The sequence below is a fragment of the Crinia signifera genome, chromosome 7 (genome assembly GCF_055691185.1).
Source record: "Crinia signifera chromosome 7, ASM5569118v1, whole genome shotgun sequence".
In the NCBI taxonomy this organism is placed as follows: Eukaryota; Metazoa; Chordata; class Amphibia; order Anura; family Myobatrachidae; genus Crinia; species Crinia signifera.
In genome coordinates, this window is record NC_139223.1 from 194,433,304 (window position 1) to 194,451,504 (window position 18,201).

General features: G+C 41.8%; 1 protein-coding gene across 4 annotated transcripts in view; it reads right to left on the bottom strand.

Annotated features, from left to right (window-relative positions):
* The window catches only part of RAPGEF4 (Rap guanine nucleotide exchange factor 4), a 256,769-nt gene that overhangs the window by 86,012 nt on the left and 152,556 nt on the right, over window positions 1-18,201 (bottom strand). For 2 of the 4 annotated variants that reach the window (XM_083154792.1, XM_083154795.1), the window contains 5 exons: window positions 15,733-15,802; window positions 14,677-14,738; window positions 11,042-11,122; window positions 10,449-10,555; window positions 3,770-3,891 (listed from right to left, as the gene is read on the bottom strand). In XM_083154792.1, the coding sequence (XP_083010918.1) occupies window positions 3,770-3,891; window positions 10,449-10,555; window positions 11,042-11,122; window positions 14,677-14,738; window positions 15,733-15,802 (442 nt within the window). The remainder of the gene's footprint in view (window positions 1-3,769; window positions 3,892-10,448; window positions 10,556-11,041; window positions 11,123-14,676; window positions 14,739-15,732; window positions 15,803-18,201) is intronic. The other 2 variants (XM_083154793.1, XM_083154794.1) reach the window with 2 other exon arrangements.

Here is an 18,201-nt window from a genome sequence, read left to right on the forward strand (position 1 = left end):
AATCGCATCGCATTGTATGGCATTGTATGCCATATACAATGTCATACAATTTTAAAATTGTATGGCATTGTACAATATCGCGTCGCATCGCATACCATCGTATGCCTTATGGTATGCGATGCGATGGGCGCCGCCAAACTACACAAGTACCGAATTGGACAACCTCCTCCTCCGTCTGAGGCAGCGTAAATAAGCTCATCGATGCAGCCATCTCAATAACTTTCACAAAATCACTGAAAACCATAGGAAATCATCACCTCAGAGTGATTTCTGACAAGATCTGACAGGGGGCGGAAATGACAGGGAGCGGGAAGGGTAAAATCGCATCGCATTACGTTAAAGTAGCATGCAATGCGATTTTACCATGCTATTACACTAAGTTATTGTACGTAACAAAACTGGGCACCGTGATAATACACAAGTACCAAAATTTGTCTGAATGACAATTGTCCATTTCCCAGTGTTTGGTAGCAAAGGTTCAATTCTCATATTCTCCTATACGTTACCAGATCTTTGTTTCTAACAGATAGATTGGACAGATAAATCCAACTTAACACTAATGTGATGTCTATGGTAATTATTTTGAGCAATAGAGTAGGAACCGGCAATAAAAGTCCATTGATTTATGGAATTATTAAAAGGAGCATAAACTCAGCAGTTGTTCTCTTTTATAAAAGAATACAAAGTCTGTAAACTTAACTTAGTACTAGATACCCATTATGTCTTTGAGGATTTAAAGTGTAGCTCCATTCCAATAATATAAAGTGAATTTGCTTATTTCAAATCAATATGCTAATTACCCAAACATCTGTCTGAAATTGGAAGTTGAACATCCGAGAACACTGTGTTTCTGCCATATTGCAGATGTGCGCATTACTGACCTAACCGACATCTGCAACCATGGAAACCAAGAAATCTGCACTGAATATTTTTATAGATACATGTTGCCTATTAGGACCAGTGATTCATATCTGACAGACGGCAGCCACTGGAGTACAAATACTGTGTTTGGGGTGCGCATACGCAAAACCTGGGTCCCTGCGGTGTGAGGTGGGCAGCGGGGTCCCTGTGGTCAGGGCAGGATTAAGGACCACATGGGCCTGGTGCTGAAAATGTCCCAGGGCCTATTAGGTTAAGTTGAGGAGGTGAAGCCAATGCCATGAAGGCATGTAGAAACCATACACTATAAAAGGCCTAGCCAACAAGTTTCTCTGCAGCTGTTGTGAAACTACACATCCATATCCTCCAACATGACCCATTCCATTAGGTACAAATTGCTCTGTTTCTGGCCTACTTACCAGTGGCAGTTGCAGCTGTGAGGCTGCAGCACAGTCCAAAATTCAAATAGGGGAGCCACACCTAATGCCACTCCAAACATCACTGTCCTGGACTCACTGGCAGTCGATGTGACCTCCCCTCTTTGAATTTTGGACTGTGCTGGAGTCCAACCTCTGTAACTGCCACTGGCAGGGAAGTCCAGGAACAGAGCATATTGGGGCAGATGTATTAAGCTTGGTGAAGAGATAAACTGGAGATAAAGTGGAAGGAGATAACGCACCAGCCAATCAGATCCCAACTGTCATATTTCAAACACAGCTGATTGGCTGGTTCGTTAACTCTTCCAAGTTATCTCCACTTTATCTCCAGTTTATCTCTTCTCCAGGCTTAATACATCTGCCCCTTTGTACCTAATGGAATGGGTCATGTTGGAGGGTATGCACATCCCAGCATGCCTTGCCACAGTTTCAGCATACCCTAATAGCAAAACTGTGGCAAGCTATGAATTGATTTGGCACACCATGAGCTAGACCATTGACAGTCTAACTGCAATGTGTGGTGGGAAAGGGCGTTATTGCAAAGCTTGTTGTAGGAGCATGGCGGGCCCCAGGTCAGCTGCTGAAGGAAAAAAAATATATATTTTATGGATTTAGATATGGGGTACAGGTCAGTAAGCTGCCAATCAGCCTGCCCCCTGTTCTATGTGCTGGTTGGCTGTCCAGAGCAGTGCCAGATTAAGGTCTAAATGGGCCTGGAGCGGAAAATTATCAAGGGCCTATTATGCACAATAATAGGGGTTGTGGCCAGCACCTAATAATGTGGGGGGAGTGACCAGTGTTCTGGTTGGCTGGTCTGCTCATGGGTGTGTCTCTATTTGTGTAAATACTTTCAAATAATTATATATGCCTGGAAAAGGCAGGGGGCTGGCATAGGAAAAATTCAAAGGGTTTAGTATAGGGTGGAAAATGGCAAAGAGGTTGGCATATGCAAGGGCCTGGCACAGAAAAGAGGGAAAATAGAAGATGCATATATAATTACCTTCCAGCAGCAACTGCAGACTTTGGGCTGCAGTGCTGACCATGTATCGTCAGCACTGAGTGCATTGGATGATATATATACACCCTCCAGCCAAAGCGTGCATATATATATATATATATATATATATATATATATAACTGGTCTTGGCTACGAGTCGTTTGTTTGCTTGAATAAGCCCTGAGTGTCGCTGCTATCCTCTACATATATATATATATATATATATACAGTGGTCGAAGTGGAAATTTAGAAGTGGGGTATACTAAGGTAAGGATGTAATTATGGGCACGCGCTCAGGGAAAGGGGCGTGGCCACTTGGAAAAGGGGCGTGGTGGCTTTAAAAAGGGAGTACAATGTCGTACAGGTCTGTTCCAAGCAGCCAACAACAAGTCGGCAATCTTAGATAAACCAGACTTGGCAGGGGGGACATACACGGGAGCCCCGCTGCTCTTTGCTCTACAGCAGCCCAGGCCCTGGCGGCAGTGGGCCTGTGAGGGGAGCGGGCGGGGGTAGAGACCGGTGTGTCGATCGGGCACACCTGGTATCAGCCAGCCTGGTATTAGATTGAAGGCCCATCGATTTTGGTTTGACTGAGATCAACCTCAAGCTTCTGTGATGCCGGAGGAGGAACTGGCAGCCGTTGGAACCAGGTGGGGGTTGGAATTAGCGGGTCCCATGTTATCCTTTGGGGAAAATGTTCCAGTTTTGCCTGGCGGTATCTCCGGTTCCCGGGGGCCTAGTGACGTGGGGCCAGGCTTGTTGAAAAACTCTGGCCATCAGCTACAAAATGGACCATTGTGAGAGTGGGCCTGGTGCTGCAGCTCCATCAGGCCCATTGCTAATCCGGCCTTGCCTGCAGTGCGGGGCAGGCAGCGGGGTCCCTGCGGCGTTGGGCATTAAGTCAGCGAGTCTGTGTGGCGGATGTGAACCTAGTAGCGATATTCGCCGGGCGGCGGCGCAAGAAGCTCTGCTGAATTTGAAAACACTGGCTGGATGCTGATTGGCTAAATCGGGACCACGCTGCCCACCACACGGACCACCCTGCCCACCGCTGCCAGCTCCCCAGGGGTATACATACAATAAATCACATGCGATTTATTGCATGTATCATTTGGCACAAAGTGCCAAATATTAAGCAGCCTCCTGGGGACAAATCGGAGCCAGTGTAGTCCTCAATTGTGCACCTGCTGCACCAATGGTAGTTCCGCCTCTGCCTCCACCAATCAGAATCTTCCTGCTAATTACTCTGCAACTCATTCCTAACTGCGGACAGCTTCACAAAGGTACCTTGGCCGCACTGCAAGTGCAACGTATTTACAGACTACTGTTAATTGCTCAGTTGCGATACCAGCAACATTGCAGCCCCCTCTGATTAAGGCCCAATGTGTGCAGTTATACACTCGGAGTCAGTGATATCCCAGCTCTAGGTACAGTATTACAGGGAATTTAGCTTTACCGTGGTTAAGGACTCCCTCCTCCAGCAGCACTTGCCACATGCCCACCGCTTGCGTCCGGGAATGAACACAGGAGCTTTGCTGCAATAGCCAGTCGACCAGTTCAGTTCCTACGCAGCATTGCCTGTCGGGGAGACAGAGGTAGATAAAGATCTTTGACATCCATAGAACATTAATACAATTCTTTGCCAGAATACATTCGCACGGGGACCGATGGTGGCGCTGTGCACATTCCTGCACATCTGCATATGCAGACTGTTCGCCGAGTGCACACACCCAGGACATGCGGCCCCATTAGCATATGGGAATGCCCAGCGTTTAATGGGCGTTCCCATGAGAATGCTGAGTGTTTTCATGCTAATGAGGCCGTGACCGGGGGGGGGGGGCAGCTGCCCGCCCGTTTCCTTCCCAGCATGCATGCACATGTAAGTGAATTGAAAGTCACTTTTATATGCGTGCACCTTCCACATCTTTCGATGGTCGCCGACCATCGAAAGATGTGGGGGGTTCCCCCTGCCCTGCAATGGATGTTACTATGTAACATCCATTCGCAAACCCTACCAAGGCAGGGTTTGGTGGACTTGCAAGGCAGCGAATTCAACCAGAATAACCCCCTAGAAGTTTGAATTTCTGCAAACTGTACAGAGGTCTCAGGGAAGGGGGGAGGCGGAAACAGGGGATGATTCACCAGCAGATGACACAGATAAATCACAGTAACAATTTTTAGAACTCTAGCGGCTCTTCATTGATAATATTATTTAATTGGCCTGAAAATAATGTGAGACATCAAATATTACCAAAGGGAACCAGCCGCATGTGGTTTACCCAATGTGTTTCAACAATGTGACTTCATCAATGAAGTCACATTGACGAAACGCGTTGGTGATTTCTTATACCTACCACATAACAACAAAGATAAGCTAACTTTTATTTATACTATTGAGATTTTATTATAGTATCTTGGATGCCGAGACTTTGATTCTAAATACTCGAGGGCTTGCATAAGCCTGAGAGCATATAAACACCTTGTTTTCTTATGGGAATCTTCTAGAAGAATAGCTGTTAGTTGTTTAGTGTTGTATAGATCATTGTCTTTTATTAATGTCAGTTTAGATCAGCCAATGAGGGGGTTTCGAGGAGGAGGGCTTTAGTTCTGGTATATAGGTGTCAGCCTGAGATGATCACTTCCTCTTGGCTGCCTTTTTGGATCCCACCCGCCCGCCCTGGAAGATTTAAATTAAATTTTAATTTAAATGTAATAAATGTGGTTGGAATGTTTGGGGAGTTTACAAGCATTTCAGCATGACAGGCCTCAGCAGGCGGAGAACAGGGCTCCTCAGCGGCTCATTTATAGTGGGTCACTACCTTAGGGGAGGACCAGGTTGCCATCTTATGGAGGGGCTAGTATTCTGCCAGTTAGGGGGAAATGGTTTCTACCTAACGCTCCACCCCTTTTCGTTAATTTAATTATTCAAATGTGGGCCGTAGCCGAGGAGCACCGCTCTTTTCGCCACCTTTGTCTTAATTACAATTTTAAGTCAATTAGTTCCTCGATTTAATAAATTGAGCTGTGACCTATCATTTCCAATTCTATATAGTTGTACGAGTCCTTTTTTGGTGTTCGTGTCATTATTGCTTCCGTGTCTTTATTTAATTTAAGTTAAGGGTGAAAAAAGTAAAACATATAGATGACTTATAGAGTTTGTCTTGGTTATTAGATCATTTTTATTATCTTAGCCATCCTGTGTATTTATGTGCCAAATTTTACTTGTCAATTGCTATTATTATTTTTGATTATTATGAACAAACAAACGTATTTTCAAACACATTTCTACTTGGACGTCTCGTCACATTGTATTCTGACACCACTGGCTGCCTGTATAGTGTTATTCCTACTGTCACTGTTTCTACTGTTAGCAGCGGCTCTCCATCGCTGTTTTAAGACTGAGCAGATGCCCTTTATGGTAGGGAGTGGCCTGGGTCCTGCTCCCCCCTCCTTTGTTGACAGAAGCTGGGCAGTGACGAGAGAGATGACAGACCTCCGCCGCAGCACAGCCTCTCTCCTCTGCTCAGCACCCACTGCTCAGTTCCGTGTGTGCTGAGCTAGAGAGAGCCCAGCGGCGGCCAGTCATCTCTCTCCCTCTTTGTGTGCGATGAGGATCCCACACCCCACACAAAACATTTTTTTTTTTTAAACATGGGGGCATGGCCACGCCCATCCAGTGTCCAGCGGCCACTCCCTCTCAATTTTTACAAGGGCTCGGCTGACCTGTCCACGCCCCTGACCATAGATTCTTAAGTGCATGCCAGTCAGCTCCTAATTGCCATGTTAGAGGCTGTGCTTGACAATTGGCAGCTGGGAGCTGATTGGTTGATAGTTTCTCTTTCCATATTATCACTCTCTTGCATGACCTGATATCCATCTGCAAGGAGATGGCAGACTAATGGAATGGAATTATTGAAATATACAGAAAACAGAGAGAAGGAGAGGGTGTAATACTATTTTTACACATTTTGTAAGCCAACCCTACTGGCAGGAGATATCATACAAATATTAGGCAGACAAGAATAATACATAACAATCATAATTGAACAAAGAGAAGTCATTTGCTCCCAAATGCAGATTTAAAATCCTAACTGTATTTAGATTTAAATATATTAATCTTCATATTAACTCAGGAATCCATTATGTGAACGATGTGAGCTAATTAGACTGGTAAAGAGGATGAAGGAACTTTGTCAGCTGTAGATACGGTCTGTAATAGCAGGGAACGGAAATGGGAGAGCGAGATATAATTCAGCCGCTCAGATAAATATTATGTATATTATCACTGAAAACCCAAATATTCATTTTTATTGCTACATTGTTAAAGATTTCCCATATTTTAGCTCAAAGCTCTAGTAAATGGCCATTAGTGCTACTGGGTAACTTGTGATGGGGGTCACAGACTCCCTGACCTTTAGGTCGTTACGTTTTCTTAATCATTTTCTTCAAATTCTAGTAAAAAAAAACCTGTACATGTTTGAGTATAAATCGGAGGTGGATTAAGGGGGTTATTCAATCCCGGCAGTTATTTCCTTCGGGAAAATAGCGGAATTGGCCTATTCAATGCTGCCGTCACCGAAAGCATTGAAGGCAGTTTCCGACAAAACAGATCCGCAAGAGACAGCTCTTAACGCAAGAGTTGTCCCTTGCGTTAATGATCACATATGTTAGAGCATACTGTATGCGATCATTAAGAATGCGGTGGCCGGCGAAGGGGAGCGAAACAGGGCTGCAGATGTTAGAACATCCCGCTCTTAGGCTGCGCACAGTGGCGGATTTTACATGGGGGGGGGGGGAGCACCTGTCCTCTTTTGTAAATTACTGCAACTCCATTTAATCGCACAGCAACTATCAATTTGGAGATTATTGGTAAAATGTTTCCATATAGGTCCGCATTGCCTAAAAGGTATGTAAAGCCTCTGGTGAAATACAAGCAAAAACTGCTTAAAGATGATAATTACTGGCACCAGGTGAAGGCAGGATTTCCAAAGCTTCATGTTTCATTAACCCTATGACGGCCAACATCTCTGTATGCGCAAAATATTCGCAAAAATTGCCAGCTTCGCTCACATTTGTTGTATAAATGCAAATAAAAATGTTGTGTGATAAAAGATTATATTTCCTGTATAAGGAAAACATTACAGGTCATTATGATGAATAAAAATGTCTGCTTGGCAATTTTCACACCAATTTTGACAAATTCACTTGGCACTCAAAGGGTTAAATAAACCGTCTCCGGCTTATTTAGACATGGCCAGATCTCCTGTTACAACACAGAGTAACTTTCATTCTCATTCTCAGAACTTCTGCACTGTATAGGAGAGAACATCAACGATGCAATTTGTCTTCACATATGAAATGACTGAGAAGCCTCAACTTTCTAATACTAACTTAGAAATTGAGCATTGTTGTACATGGATTTGAAGCAAAGACATATTTGTGATAACGTAACACTTAGCAAAGGAATTGCGCTGCCAAACTATGTTGCTTAAGCATCCATAAACACAAACGAGAGCTGGCAGGGGGAAAGAATATTTTAATATTTTATGTAGAGGCCGCTTCAGAGAAACTCATGTACAAAGGATGGTTTTACAGCAGGTGTTTGTTAGGCCCAGTGAGGTAGAACTTATCCCGGCAATAATATAACCATAATGTCACTCAATGCTGGAGACAGCAACTGGCGTTTCAAACATAACGAGTTTATGATTCTGGCACGTAGTATTGGTTTGCAGTTCAATTTATGCCCATTTGTGCAACGATTGCTCATGGTGATCTCTTCTTCATTATCTTTTCTATATGGCACACCTATTGTAGTTATAATGAGCCTAATTCATACTTGATCGCAAAGCAGATTTTGTTCTCAAATGGACACAGGGGAACTGCAGGTGGGGCAGATGCAACATGTGCAGAGAGTTATGTTTGGGTTGGGTACAGTGTCATAACAATTAAATTTGTGCCCCCCCACCCAACACTGCCTTACCCCTCCGCATCATGCCACGGAGCAATGAGGAGACCGCAGATGTGGCAGGTTCCGGCAGGCGGCAATGGCGCACAATAGCCCCGCAGACCCCCTGGCGCCCACACTTTCTCTGTGCCTCCCCGCCACCGGGGGGTCTGCAGGGCTATTGTTACGCCACTGGTTGGATGTGTTCAAACTAAAATCTATATTGCAGTGCAGTGTAAAAATAAAGCAGCAAGTATTTAACCTGCACAGAAGCAAAATAATTGACCCAAATAGCATACAGTTTTCAGAGCACTCAATCATTTTGGCCAAAACAAGGGGAACCCTCTTTTTGCAGCAGCTTAGATCCCTTTCATACTACCATAGACACATTCAGCATGCAGTACCTAATGGTTACCAGCTGGGCTATTCAGTCCTTGGCCAAGTGTTATTGATTACAAACACCGAGCTGACCCTTGTCTACTCTTTATCGTTCAATCGATCACAGGAAATGTAACTTGTCTTTCTAAAATAATCGTTCTTTAAAAAATACTTGTTCACGTTCTAAATTCCCATCCTGGAAGAACCATCATTTGGCAGAGAATGCTGTCTGGCTGCTTTCGATTGTGAAATATACACAATCAGGAGGTCATTCTGGTTCTCACTCACTGATGTGAATCCTCAACAGTGAGTGATGTTTCGTGACTGCGCATGTGCATAAACACTTATGCGCATGTGCAGTCGCTTGGTGCGAGCGGGCACGGCAAATTGATTATTAACTTTGAGAATGATTTTTTCTCCTCTGCTGGCCACCCAGCCTGCAGCCAGGCAGTGATTGGCTGTCAGCATGCTGATTGGTGGACTGCCGGAGCTATGCACCAATCGGAGTGCTGACACCCATTCACTGTATGGAAGCATGTAGAAAGACATTGGCAGAAATGGGTGCTTAGGAGACACAGTTCCTACAATTCTGTTAAGGCGGCCCTGTCTATAATCAGTTTGGTGGTTTCTATTGAGAACTGTGGTACACAATCAGATCCACCTCCCCAAATGCCTATTGACTCTAATGGGCGGCACTGTCCCAGCATGGGATCTTAAGGGGCATACACACAGGGTGATTTTAGCCCATTTTCTAAGCGGCCTGTCTAGATCACTTAGAAATCCAGCATGGATCACCCCATGTGTATGGTCCTGAGCAATGGCGTTGAGCGGTCCCACACGTCACCATCGCCTGTAAGATATAGTGAAATTGCGAGTGTTACTAGAGAACACTGGTTAGCACAGATCTCCCATGAATACATGGCTACGTGTGATTGGTTGATCTAGCCACTGGGAACCGCAACAGCAATTTTTCTACACTCAGCAGCATCTTCGCTCAGCATGCAGCCTATCAGAAATCACCCCGAGTGTATGGGGTTTTAGTCTACAGCATCATATTATCTCTCCACATTACAAACAGATTGAAATCTTTTTACATCAATATCACAGGTTCTCAAAGTCGGTCCTCAGGACCCACACAGTACATATTTTCCAGGTTTCCTTGCAGAATCAAGTAAAATAATTAGCTCCACCGAGGATCTTTTAAAATGTGTCAGTGAGTAAATAAGTAAGTTTTATTTATATAGCGCACTTTCTCCAACAGGACTCAAGGCGCTTTACAGACATTAAAAATAACAATGCACATACTGTAATACAAAGGGTTATCAGTACAAGGAACCAGCAACAATGGCAGTACATAAGTTTTTTACGTTATTTCAATGTGGGCACCCGGCTCATACCTTATTTATGAAGGTGCTGAGTGACCATGCGCTCCTCCTCTAATGTCCAGTACACAGCGCGATTTTTTTCTGGCGCTATGTAATCCTAAATCACTTTTTTATTTTTTTTCATTACACAAAACTTTATTGTTTGACACAGCCTCCGGCGCGGACATCAGTGCCTGCTCCCTGCCGTCACACATATACATCACACGAGTAATGAGTGCACCTGCCGGGTGACCTGGAAAATGTGAAGAGTGGGGTCCTGAGGACCGAGTTTGAGAACCACTGATGTATATTAATGAATATTCACAGGCAACTTTTCATGGAGGACCGAGTTATGTATTTAATGTATTTACAGGTATTATTTTTAGGCTTGGGAGATACTTTTAGCTGTGAATGTTTCGCTGATGTTACGTGGTATGTCTCTTACCTACCTGTAAGTCTTTAGGTGGTATTTCCGATCTCTTATCATATGAGGCGACCTGGATAGGATTGCATTGCGTAAAGTCTTCTCAGCCCTGAGGATGCGCTCAGAAGGGACCTTTAATGATTCAGACATAAAATAGCATGTTATGTGAAGGATTACTTACTGTATGTGCACTCTCTCCCCTGCTGGTGAGGAATATAGCAGAGAGAATTCAGATATAATCTTAATTAATGATATATTCAAAGATAAAAAGCATCAGCCTGGATTGTTTCATGTTGGATCTCCTGGATTATCCAAAAATCCATTTGATTTATAATGCACCGAAACGCCCAAGAACAGTTTGAAAAGAGGGAGTGGAGCAATCTAGGTCAGAGTGATTGGGAGCTGGTGAAGGTGGCGCATGATTCGTGGTAATGGCACACAACCAACCAATCAGCCCCTTTCCTCCGCTCCGTCAAACTCCTTCTCGATGGACCACCGTCAAAAGTTCTTGACTGTTAATACAAGGCATCTATAGGATAAATTCAATGTTAATTGTCTCATGCTAAAACAACTTCAGTCCTTGAAAAGGAAACCTTGCATTTTGTAATTAGTATGCACCTTAGCCACTTCCCGGCATCCCATTACCTCTGTAATGGTTTTTGCTTGACGTAGCGTGATTTGATTTTCAATGAGTGGGGTCTGAAAAATAACACATAATCAAAAAAAAATAAAAAACAAACATGAAAACAAAAAGAATAATATTAGTAATCAAGAGGGAATAAAATAAAATTGTAGCTAAGGTTAAAGGAACAGGTCTAAGTAAAAATAAGGCAAGCGGGTAATGCAAACATTAAAATACAAAATAAAAATAAAAATAAAAACAATATAAATTATACAGGAAATTAAAAAAAATGTTTAAGTTTATAAATTATAACTAGTGCTTATGGGACTTAAATATAGCATAGTACGTCAATACATTTTATGGTTAATGTAACTCAAGATCACTCAGCTGTAAAACTACAGGGGAAACAGCTTAAGTTTTTAGTGCAGGGACAAAGCACGTAGCCGGATGTGTGGCTGAATGTTATACATTAAAGTCAGGATCATGTTTTGTAATAGACTTATGATTACCAGTCAGGAATGGTAGGATGCCTACTGTATCTCTCTCTCTCTGATTTATAAAAAAAATGTCATATTGATATATGGATAAATAGAAATATAATGGAAGTAGTCCAATGAAGCAGAACAGAAGTTTGAATGTACAGGTGCCTAATTGAAACTTGTTTAGTTGGAATTTGCATAAGTAAGTACAAAACATGGTAACCAAACGCGTTTCATCTGTCATAGACATCATCAGGGGTTAAAAACCTTCAGCAAATGAGAAGATGGATTGTAATGTAGCAATATAGGTTTAAGGTTGGAATAGAAAACATAATTATATAGATTAAGGTGATAAGAATGATATGATCACTATTATTACAGCATCGAAAGTGCCTATTTGGGATTCGTGAGAAAGTATATGTTCTCTATAATAAGAGTCAGCATAAATAGTGCCTTCCTGCATAGTTTCCCCAAAGCAAACTGCTTCCACAATGTGCATATTATATAAACACAGTATTATTTTTGGAAAAATAGATTATGTAACTCTGGGTCTGGGGGTGGAGCTATAATAAAAAAGTCATATTGTTAAGGATAAATATATATATACATATATATATATATATATATATATATATATATATAGATTCATAGGGCGCTAATATATCGTTAGATGTTAGTAAGTATAATCTGAACATATAGTAGAAGTAATTTTTACAGAATGTTTTGGATTTTTTTATTATTAGAAAAATAGTTTAACACAGTTTTTAAAATCTGATCCCACAAATAAAATCTGCACACTGTGTATATACAGTCAGCCTATTAACATCAATATTAAAGGTAATGATCCACAAAGTAGAAGTTAACAGATTGACAGCAATGAGAACATCAACAATATGAAATCCAATGCGTTTCATCATGAAATCACTTCATCATGGGTAGACATATAACATTGACCAATAGTCGTAATTATCAGAAGTTGTAGAAAAATACATCTTCATGAAGGTATTATAATGAGGTATTATAATGATTTGTTTATCTGTTATTGCTGTACTATTTAGTAAACCATAGAAGAGAAGTCTCTTATAGGTTTGGTTAAGAACGGTTCCTTCAAAAAGAGTTTTCGGGAACAATGTAGTAAAGCATCCCCAAAGTTGACCGTATTGTGGTCAATAATACATGAGTGCTCACACTGGCTCCTGCTGTAGGAATGCTCCTTCAACAGATGAAGTGACAATGGCAAAACCCATAAGAGGGAGTCCGTCGCATGACAAAAAGATGATAAATAAAAATATTCTACTTAAAACTGAATACAGTAATGAATTGGGTTACAGCTATAGCCAAATAAAATAATTGATGATCAGTTGGATATTCTAGTTTTGACACCTGAGGTAATTAGTAATTATTATATAATCTGCACAAGAAATTAGGATATACAATGACTGCATTTCTAGGGGCAATACTGTTAGCAGTGATGTGCTGTCGCCATGTACTAATTCAATGGCCCCCAATGAGATGCAATCTTAACCCAACTACTGCAGATGAACATCGTTGCCCTACTTGGTTTCAGTCAGACGCTCAATGCTCAGCTTCTGTAAAAGTCACAGAAGTCACACATCCTCCCACGTACTAAACTTCAGACAGGAGAGTGGTCTCTAAAGACTTCTCTGGTTTGTGTTTTTGGTCTGTTACATTTTTTTTTGAGTGCTCAAATACATGCAAAAGATGTACCATTCTCTGTCTATAAATAACCACTCTACTAGAAAACAAGTGACTTTTTTTAATAGAGTAAGTTCAATATTCTGGTTGACACGCAGCGCAGCTTCGTTTGCAGGGCTGCTTGTCATTTTATGCCCTCCTGCTGTTCGCATATGCCCCCACCACCCCATTTGCAGTGCAAATTCCCCCGCATGGCTGCGAATAAATGTTTAGCGTAAACATCCATTTACAGCCTATGGGGAAACACCCACCCACCACTCTCAGGTCACTTGCATATTTGACAGGAACAGGGCGGGCAGCTGACATCAGGTGATGGCAGCTGTCCACCCCCCCGCACCCGCGTCACTGGGCAATTTGTATGGGAACGCCCAGCGTTTTCATGGGAACGCCCATGAAACACTGGGTGTTCCCATGGGTGAATACCCCGGCCCGCCGCACCCCGCCAGCAGTTTTGGCTGCGTGTGCCCGGAGTACACTCTGTTCACCGTGGCCACATGCACCTGGCGCATGCACAGAAATGCGCATTTAAAAAAACATTGCGACCCCCATTCAGTAGCCATTATCCTCACAGCTAACATGCTAGAAGATAATAGGGGTGTATTCAATCCTGGTCACTATTTCAGCCGGGGGAAATAGCGGCCGCCGCCTATTCAATGCTGTTGTTCTGACAGCATTGAAGGCAGATTATGACAAAAAAGATCACACTGTAAAACAAGTTGGATCTGTTTTGTCGGAAACGGTCGCAGATTGTCGAACGGCCAGCCATTTCTCGACAATCCGCAGCCATTTTCGCCGACACTCCCACATTCCGACACTCGACAGTCAGAACATTGAATTCCGCCTGTCGAGTCTCAGTCAAGCTGAGCGAAAATGGACGGGATTCTGACTGTTGGGACGTTTCGACAGTCGGAATCCCAGATTGAATACCGCCCATTATGCGATATTAGCAATCATTTTTTCTGTTGTAGAATGTTTGTTTTGAAGAGCATTTTGTGTCTCGCCAACTAAAATACAAAAATTCCAGTCACTATAATGTTACTATTTCATAATACAAATCAAGGATTTAACGGGGTAGTTAATAACAACATCCTCATCCATGTTGGCACACCGGCACCAGTCTCCTGGTTGTAATCAGAATGCCGTTGTCTGCAATTGATTTTAAACTACTACCTGAGGGGACTAAATAAACTCCTGACCGTAACCTTCGGAGGCTCTGAATGGGCCACAGAAGAACAAGGACTCAGGAATTCCTGCGTTCAATTATTTTACCTGATCTCGCACAAAACACAATATTTAGGTTTGGATGACAACCGACACTAGATGTCACATCACAACATATGCACTTACAGCAATGTTCCATTGCAAATATGATTATGGAGAACCAGATTTGTGGCATCACAGTATAACTGACATGTTAGCAATATACAGATTTTTACCTTGTTACCGTTTTTGGATCCTGAGCCCATGGCACTATTCATGTTTTCTTTGTCAGATAACCCTGCAAGAAATGAATAGAGAAGAGAATGTCACTTTTGTTAGGGCATTGGAAGCTGCTTCAGTAGGGTCATTGGGTTGACCCAATGTATTGGGTCAATCACTGAAGGTCAACGGGGCTTAGATTGACACCTGAAATAGGTCAACGTGAGATTCACTTTTCACTTTTTTGGGGGCTGGCATGTGCTGACGTATTTCATGCCCTACCATCCACTAGGGCATGGGTCTTCAACCTATGGCCCTCCAGATGTTGTGAAACTACATGTTCCAACATGCATTGCCACATTTTTTCTTATAAAAGCATGCCAAAACTGTTAGGGCATGCTGGGAAATGTAGTTCCACAACATCTGGAGGGCCACAGGTTGAAGACCTGTGCACTAGGGCATGGTGGAATAAGAATAAAACAGCGTAGTTGTACACTTAGATAGTGCCCATGTTGACATTTGGGACGGAAAATCTTGTGTCGACCATTCCAGTCGACCTTCCCATGGTTGACCTAAGGCTTGTATTGACCTTTCGCCCCCCTTTCAACCTTGGGTGTGTTGACAAGTCTACTCAATTTCGACCAATGGTGATTGTCTAGTGATTGTCTACCTAGACATGGTCAACCCAATATACCATAACTGTCTAATTTTATCTGATAAACTTTAGGGGGTATATTTACTAAAACTTCTAAATATGAAAAGAGGTGATCAATCAGATTCGGTCTATCCTTTTCTAGGATGCAATAGAGAAATGATAGACATATGATTTGTTGCTAATGGGAAACAGCACCTAGAAACATAACTAGAGGCCCTTGATATGTGTGTGGCAGCTGGCACAGCCTCGTTTCCGTTTCAGCCACCGAACTCTGTAGCTCCTGCAAAGTGTAATGCAGGCAAAGCGGTTGACTAGTTTGAGGGAGTTGAATACTTTTGCAATGTTCTGTATTTAGCCCTTTAGACAGTTTTAATGTCAAGATGAAAACAATTGCTGATAAAACTTCAAACCCACTTACTGTCATTAGAGCCAGTCTCGAGAACACCATATGGGGGCGCCAAGAAGCCAGCCATATAATGCCGATATTTCTACAAGACAATAAAACATTTTATGAGTGTAACAGAATTACTAACACACTAAGGGATGAATTTATGAAGCTTGGAGAAGTGTTATCTATCCCCATAAAGAACGTTATGAGCAAGGTGATAATGGTTCAGCCAATCAGCTCTTACCTGTCAATTTACATATTGAAGCTGATTGGCTGAACCATTATCATCTTGCTCATAACGTTCTTTATGGGGATAGATAACACTTCTCCAAGCTTCATAAATTCACCCCTAAGTTTTCATTTTTTTACCATTGTAGTCTTTTTTCTTAAAATTTCATTTTTATGTTTATTTTACTTGACCACAATTACAGTAGTTACAGAAGTGCTTAGTATACCACACACACAGTCTTCTTTCCCAAACAAAAATTAAGATGCCATTTTCAGAGATTTGACCGCAATTTTTGACTTAACTGCATCCAGCCCTTACAGGCTTAATAAAAGTTAAATTAGTATAATCATCCTTGTTTCATGGAATACAAAATAATGCATCTGTGATATATTGTAAATGCAATGCCTCAATAAAAAAGTTATTTAAAAAAAAATTAGTATAACCATGAGGAATGTACTTTTTCTACCGGATTAAAAAGATATTTCGCTTTGATAAATAGGCACATAACCAGACAAAGCATAATGACTAACACACATTACACCAGAGGTACAGTCAGTGCTGTCTCAATACAGCTGCCTAGGGTCCCAATTCTAGGGTCCTTCGAGGGGATGTACTATTTAAGTTGGGACAGTACCGTTTCTATCGGTAATTGGAGCAGCACCAATTAGTACCGGCTGCTGCCCTGACTCCCCCAGCACATAATGAAATACGGTTCCTCTGTGGCTCTCTGCACTGACATTGGCCTGATGACGATAGCGCCAGTGTAGATAAGGACGGTTTCATGATACGTGTAATTATAATTCCTTTTTCTCTGTTAGCACCCTTGCATGAAGGAATACAGGAATACAGAACCAATGACTTACTCTAATGTAATAGAACCATAAATTGCCAAATTTTTACTCGGTTGGCTTTACAAATTGCCAGAGTTTGACTATCTCCAAAGTATTTGTCCTTTCATTAAACTGATTTTTATTTTTCTCTAAGCTTTTTTGTAGCCTGACAGGGTCAGGACCGGATTAAGCCTTCGGGGGCCCAGGTCCCTTTAGACAGGGGACCCCCTCCCACTTGTCATTACTAGCTGCAAACTGCACAGGAGAATATTACATAGTCAAAACACAGAGTAAAGGGCCCTACATACGCAGAGATGTGTGCCAGAGATACATAACGGGAGATTCAGCACAAGAGATTTCACTCTTTCAGACAATGAGCCACATACAGAGAGATTTGTGTCAGAGATTCAAATTGGGAGATTCAGCACGGGAGATTTCAAATCTGTCACAACTGTCACAGCCGCACATGCCATCAAACTGCACTGTGTATGTATGTATATATATATATATATATATATATATATATATATATAAATATATGTGTGTGTGTGTGTGTATATATATATATTATATATACACATACATACACATTTATATATATACACACACACATACATATATATATATACACATATACACATATATATATATATATATATATATATATTATCCACAATAGTGTCTTCAGCGCCCTATGTGCAATAAGTAATGTCCATTCAACAAATAAAATTATATAAAAATAATGAAAGATGCTTGTAGCTTCAGTTTTTCTGGAAAAATCCTGTTTATTTGATCACTACCCAACGCGTTTCGTTCCGGTGAGGAACTTCATCAGGGGACTTGCTGGCTGGACTCCAAGGAGCACACACAGACTGATACTGAGGTGGAATATTTTCCTGATTGTTATTTAAAAACTGAAAACTTTTTTTGAAGTCAAAAGGCTTATTCCCACTTGAGGGGTCTTTATCACAAACTCCCTTCACAAATATAAAGGCTGCACTTGTCTCTCTATTCAAATTCCAATTAAGGTCAAATAAACGTACCAGAGGAAGTTACCCCTTAACTTTGAATAGAACTGCAATTAAAACTTATGAATAAGCATAATCATTCTGAAGATCATAAAAACCCCTGATGAAGTTCCTCACCGGAACGAAACGCGTTGGGTAGTGATCAAATAAACAGGATTTTTCCAGAAAAACTGAAGCTACAAGCATCTTTCATTATTTTTATATAATTTTATTTGTTGAATGGACATTACTTATTGCACATAGGGCGCTGAAGACACTATTGTGGATAGTAGAAATTGTTGGGTTCCTACTGGTGGGGAACCTAAGTGTCCAATAGCGACCACTGATTGTGTGTATATTTAAGCGCAATTTTGGGGATTTTGTTGTGTTTCGATATATATATATATATATATATATATACAGAGGTGGTATA